A 5921-nucleotide genomic window follows, 5' to 3' on the forward strand; every position below is an offset into this window, starting at 1 on the left:
AAATCATAGATAAGTTCTTAAAGAGGTGACAATTAGCTTGTGATTATGCACATATTTCCATATATAATAAACATAAACATACATGTATTTGTACAAACTAGGCAAGGGTGACTTACTTCTGAACATGATATTATGACGATGAAGTGTAGACATAAAAAAGCGAAACAGTGGGAAAATTTCGAAAACATAAGAACAAGTATTCAACATCCAGTCTCTTCGGTTCCTTACCTTGATCTCCATCAACTATCATCAATCATCTTCTCACTTACCCTCTATACCTTGATATGTGCATGTTCTTGATAGACGATTAGATGGTAATAGAGGGAGATGTTTGAAGTGTTGCCCTTTTTGGCAATTACTTCCCCAAGCCATTGCACAACTGACCCTTAAGTGTATAAATGTCTTAAAGAGGAAAAATAAAAAGAGATAACGGGAACGAGAGAAAAGAGAAAAAAAAAATACACGAGTGAATATCTACAGTTAAAACATATTAAAGTGTACTTTCTTTAAAAGAAAGAAACATATGAAGAATTGAACTGATTTTCGAATTGTCATTCTAGATATTCTTTAATGTCTAAGTTATGCATTGAATGCGAGAAACATAATGTAACGATAAATGCTTATTATGTCATAACCAAGTTAGTCCTAAAAAGCAACAAAAATGTGACGAAGGGATTAAATTTAAATGAGGGAGTCAACATGAGGACTTAAACAAGAGTTTTTAACCATTAGGGACGATCAATGTACTTTAACCATAAGTATAAGGACTATTTGTGTAATTTCAGACGAATGAAAAGACTCATTTCATGGACCGGAGTGCAAAAATCGCCTTCAATTTTACATCGAGTGTAGAAAGAGGGAGAGGACTACCCTTCTGTATAAAAGCAGCTCTCTTCTCCGATTCTGAGGGTTAACCAAAACACACACAAACGAGAACCCTTTTTCTCTACTCTCTGGGCTTTGGGCCTCATTCTCGTACACATAAACCCTTTACTCTCTTTCTTGATTTTCAATTTACTTTGATGTTTATGAATCCCTTGTTTATCTCTACACAACCAGGTCAATCTTTACGACCCTCTTTGTTTTTCTATATTTTTTTATGATTTAATCGATTATCTAGGATTTGTTTGATTAGAAATTGATGTCTTTTGTGTTCGTGTTGCAGTATAAAGGAGTGTAGAGGAGTAGAAGAGGAGTGGCTGTGAAATCTTATGGCGGGTACCCTAAGATCGAGCTTGCCGTCGAGGTTACGGCAACTTTTATCCGGTGAAGGACCTATCGGTCCGAATGTTAAACTTGACTCTGAGACTGTAAGAAATTTTGCGCCCTTTCAGTAATTCTTCGCCTTCGTGAAGTGTTTATGCGTGGTTTTATTGGGGGTTTCATGTTTTTTGGTGTTAAAATTTGGTCTATTAATTGAAGATAGGGCTACATTTTGTTTGTTTCCAAGTTTTTATGTTATTGGTTAATTAATTGACGTGTAATCAGTGTATTCTACGATTTGAATAGCATGATTAGAAGGGTTTTYCTTGGTACATGTAGCACTCGTGTATGTTCATGTACGGTTTGGAGTTAAACTGGATCCGCACTTTTSTAGGGGTTMTAGTTGTTAGCCTCATCCATTAAAAAAATCAACAATTCGATTTTTGATATGATATCTAGTACTTGTCAAATGTAATTTAGATATGGCTTTTCTTGCAAATGCTATTGGAGTTATATTATTATTTTTCTTCCCTGGAAGTTTTAAATCCATATATCAATCTGGAAGTTGAAAAGTAACTTGTTGAGTGATATATAAATTGAATGTATAGCTCCTTATATTGTCATTGATTATTAATTGATTTGCAATCACAGTGGTGGTGAAACATATTATATGATATAGAAGAACATTATTACGTCCTGGAGATACTTTTCAAATTTAGTACCAGCTTGTTAATTTGCTGCTGCCTTGCCAACTCATTAGCTATTTAAAAGGAATTGTCTTTTTTAAACTTCTATGATGCCATTGCTTCTTAGTTTATCTGAAGGCAAAGTAGCATTTTGAAGGCATTATGAGTTCATATCACAACTTCAAATAGCATGGCTGTAAATGTTTTACATGTATGTTACATGACCCTGTTTATGTACTATTGGAAGACACACATGGGATTTATGTGCTTGAAGTAGGTTTCAGGCTTCTATGTGCTTTTCCTACCCTTCTCCCTTAAGTTGATGCTTCAAATATGTCAATTGATTTTGTCATCCTGTATTCTTCTTTCGTTTATCTTCTTTATATCATAAAAGCTACATATTTGTTACCCCACTTCTTACCTAATTCTATTATGTTCTGTGGTCCATGTATTGTTCAATTTTGTAGCATAAGATGATGATTCACTGAACACAGAATGGGTTCTTTGATTTGAAATGTTGATGTGCAGATAAAGCACAACAAATTTTAGGAGCCATTCTTTTATTCCATGAGCATGAATATATAATATAGTTCCACAATTGACACAGGTGTCATCCCGAACTAGATAGAACAACATAAAGAGAAACATGAAACATTTTCGTTTGCTTTCACTCTAACACTCCTATATGATTATATGGGGCTCACAATGGGATATGTTAGGAGAAGGCAATTTTATTAGCAGGGTATTAGATAGGTGATTGGCTCACAGAAAGTGCAGCCCTGTATAAAAGCTTGTTCAATCAACTCTTAGAGCAGATTATCAATTATTTTAGAAACGTCTCAATGGACAATTAAGAGAATTATAACAATGCCATACAATCAGGCACATGGCATTCCAGTGCGTTTTCTATTATGTCTCTCCTCTTAGTTCATTAATCAATAGTTCTTATCAGGAGGTGGTGAAAGGCTTGTCCCAAGTGGTGAACCTCCAATGCCAAGTTAGAAACTTAGAATTTGGAGAGATAATACAAGATAATGTGAAGATATAACCTAGATAATATGAGATTCATGTGTTGTTGCATGCCTCTAACAGACGAGATGTTTTAAAGGTTAATACATCTTTTTCTCTTCTAGGGTGCAACTTTATAGTCTCATATAATAGTGATGATTGCATGTTAAAAACCAAGTATACCTGCATCATGGCACTTTCTTGAACTTTATACTTCAGATATAACTTCATATTTTTCAAGGGATAGAGTCTGTAGTTAATGGCTGACATAATTTAGTGCATTGAGTACAAGAAAATTATAAAAACTGGTAAATGTTAACCAATTAGGAAGGTAGAGAAAATATTGTGGGTGCCGGGTGCCTTCCATTTCACAAGGATGATTCTGTCACCTACATTTTTCATGTTTATGACTTGGGGATATTGTTCTATTCTCGTAATGTGTAAAAAGGGATCAAGAATAATTATTGATTTGCTTATATGTTTTTCTATTTGTCTTAACTACATTAATCTTTGCCATTGTTCTTTTTGCAGCCCCCAAAAGTGAAAACATTCATAAACAAGGTGATTCAGTGTCCATTGCAAGACATAGCAATCCCTCTCTCTGGTTTTCACTGGGAGTACGGCAAGGTGATAAAGATAATACCTTGTGCCATCTTTTGAATTAATTTACATCTTGTAGTTTGCTTACCTTTTCCATTTTTTCAGGGAAATTTTCATCATTGGAGGCCGCTGTTTCTGCATTTTGATACATACTTCAAGACATACTTGTCTAGCAGGAAGGACCTACTTTTGGCAGATACTCTAGAAGATGATACTCCTTTCCCTAAGCAATCGGTTCTTCACATCTTGCGTGTGATGCAAATAGTTTTAGAAAATTGTCACAACAAAAGTTCCTTCGATGGTTTAGAGGTATGGTGAAAATGGTCGAGTAAAGAAATATTATTTTGGTTCATAATATGATATGCTGCCTATCTATATACTGCTGTTTTATATTTGTACATCTGCTGTTTCTTTATTGGAAGGCATATTTGTGCTGTTATATTTTTGAATGCCTTTATATATATTCTCCTCTGAAGTTACCTTTGTTTGTTCAGCATTTCAAGCTCTTGCTTGCATCCACAGACCCTGATATTCTCATTGGAACCTTGGAGACTCTTTCAGCATTAGTGAAAATAAATMCCTCAAAACTTCATGCAAGTGGGAAGCTGGTAGGATGTGGTTCAATAAACAATTGTCTTTTGTCATTAGCGCAAGGATGGGGAAGCAAGGAAGAGGGTTTGGGCCTGTATTCATGTGTTATGTTAAATGAAAGAACCCAAGATGAAGGTCTAAGCTTGTTCCCATCAGATGTACAAACTGAAAGTGACAATTCTCAGAACCGTGTGGGTTCTACCCTCTACTTTGAGTTGCATGGTACAAATAMCCCAAGTACAGGTGATSGTGGTGACATGATCACTTCTACCAGCACGAGCATTATTCACATTCCTAATCTTCACTTGCATAAGGAGGATGACATATCTTTGATGAAGATGTTGATTGAGCAGTACATCATACCTCCTGAGCATAGGTTCTCGTTGCTGAGTAGGGTTAGATATGCTCATGCCTTCCGATCTTCTAGAATATGCAGGCTGTACAGCAAGATATGCCTTCTTGCCTTCATCGTCCTTGTTCAATCAAGTGATTCTCATGATGAACTGGTGTCTTTTTTTGCTAATGAGCCAGAATATACAAACGAGTTAATAAGACTAGTGAAATCTGAAGACACTATACCTGGAACAATTCGTACACTTGCAATGCATGCTCTTGGATCCCAACTAGCGGCATATTCATCATCTCATGAGAGGGCACGCATTTTGAGTGGGTCAAGCATTAGCTTTGCTGGGGGGAATCGCATGATTCTCCTTAATGTGCTGCAAAGGGCGATTTCTTCTTTAAATAACTCCAGCGACCCATCATCTATTGCTTTTGTTGAAGCACTTCTCCAGTTCTATTTGCTTCATGTGATATCCACATCAAGTTCTGGGAGTGTTATACGGGGATCGGGAATGGTCCCAACATTTTTACCTCTTTTAGAGGACTCAGATCCTTCACATATGCATCTTGTCTGTTTAGCAGTGAAGACTCTGCAAAAGCTGATGGACTACAGCAATTCAGCCGTCACTCTCTTTAAAGACTTGGGAGGAGTAGAGCTTTTAACCAACAGACTGCAGATAGAAGTAGTTAGGGTGATTGGTTCAGAAATAAGTAATGATAGTTCAATGAGCATTGGGGAGTCCTCAAGCACTAATGTTGATTGGCTTTATTCACAGAACCGGCTCATCAGGGTTTTGTTGAAGGCACTTGGTTCTGCTACTTATGCTCCATCAAATTCAACAAGACCTCAGGGTGTTCATGATGTTTCTTTGCCTGCCACTCTCTCAATGATCTTTGAGAATGTGGATAAGTTTGGAGGTGATATATATTCTGCAGCTGTTACTGTTATGAGTGAAATGATTCATAAAGACCCCACTTGTTATGGTGTGTTGGAGGAATTGGGTCTTCCTGACGCGTTTCTAGAGTCGGTGAAAGCTGGAATTCTGCCTTCTTCGAAAGCTCTTACATGTGTTCCTAATGGTATTGGGGCTATTTGTCTCAACACCAAGGGCCTAGAGGCAGTCAGAGAAGCTTCAACTTTAAGGTTTCTGGTTGATATTTTCACTGCTAAGAAATATGTACTTGCAATGAATGATGGAATTGTGCCTTTGGCAAATGCTGTTGAGGAGCTTTTGCGTCATGTCTCCCCATTGAGAGGTACTGGTGTAGATATGATTATTGAGATCGTTAATAAAATCGCTTCAATAGAGGACTGCAAGGGTAGAGGACAATCGGGAAAAGTTAATGAGAGCAATGCTATGGATATGGATACCGAAGACAAGGAAAATGTAGGTCAATGTCTAGTTGTTGCCTCAGATTCAGCCTCAGAAGGAATTGGTGATGAACAGTTTATCCAGTTATGCATCTTTCATGTGATGGTGTTAGTACACC

The 5921-nt window shown here is 36.8% G+C and overlaps 1 protein-coding gene across 1 annotated transcript in view; it reads left to right on the plus strand.

The window, feature by feature from the left end:
• Positions 1–872: 872 nt before the first annotated feature.
• Positions 873–5921, plus strand: part of LOC112504624 (E3 ubiquitin-protein ligase UPL1-like) — a 17319-nt gene continuing 12270 nt past the window's right edge. The window contains 5 exon segments of the mRNA XM_025108573.1: positions 873–1059; positions 1166–1310; positions 3429–3524; positions 3603–3806; positions 3992–5914. Of these exon segments, the coding sequence (XP_024964341.1) occupies positions 1212–1310; positions 3429–3524; positions 3603–3806; positions 3992–5914 (2322 nt within the window). The 5' untranslated portion in view covers positions 873–1059; positions 1166–1211.

The sequence above is a fragment of the Cynara cardunculus genome, unplaced genomic scaffold, assembly GCF_001531365.2.
Source record: "Cynara cardunculus var. scolymus isolate 2C unplaced genomic scaffold, CcrdV1 Un_Scaffold_6222, whole genome shotgun sequence".
Taxonomy (NCBI): Eukaryota; Viridiplantae; Streptophyta; class Magnoliopsida; order Asterales; family Asteraceae; genus Cynara; species Cynara cardunculus.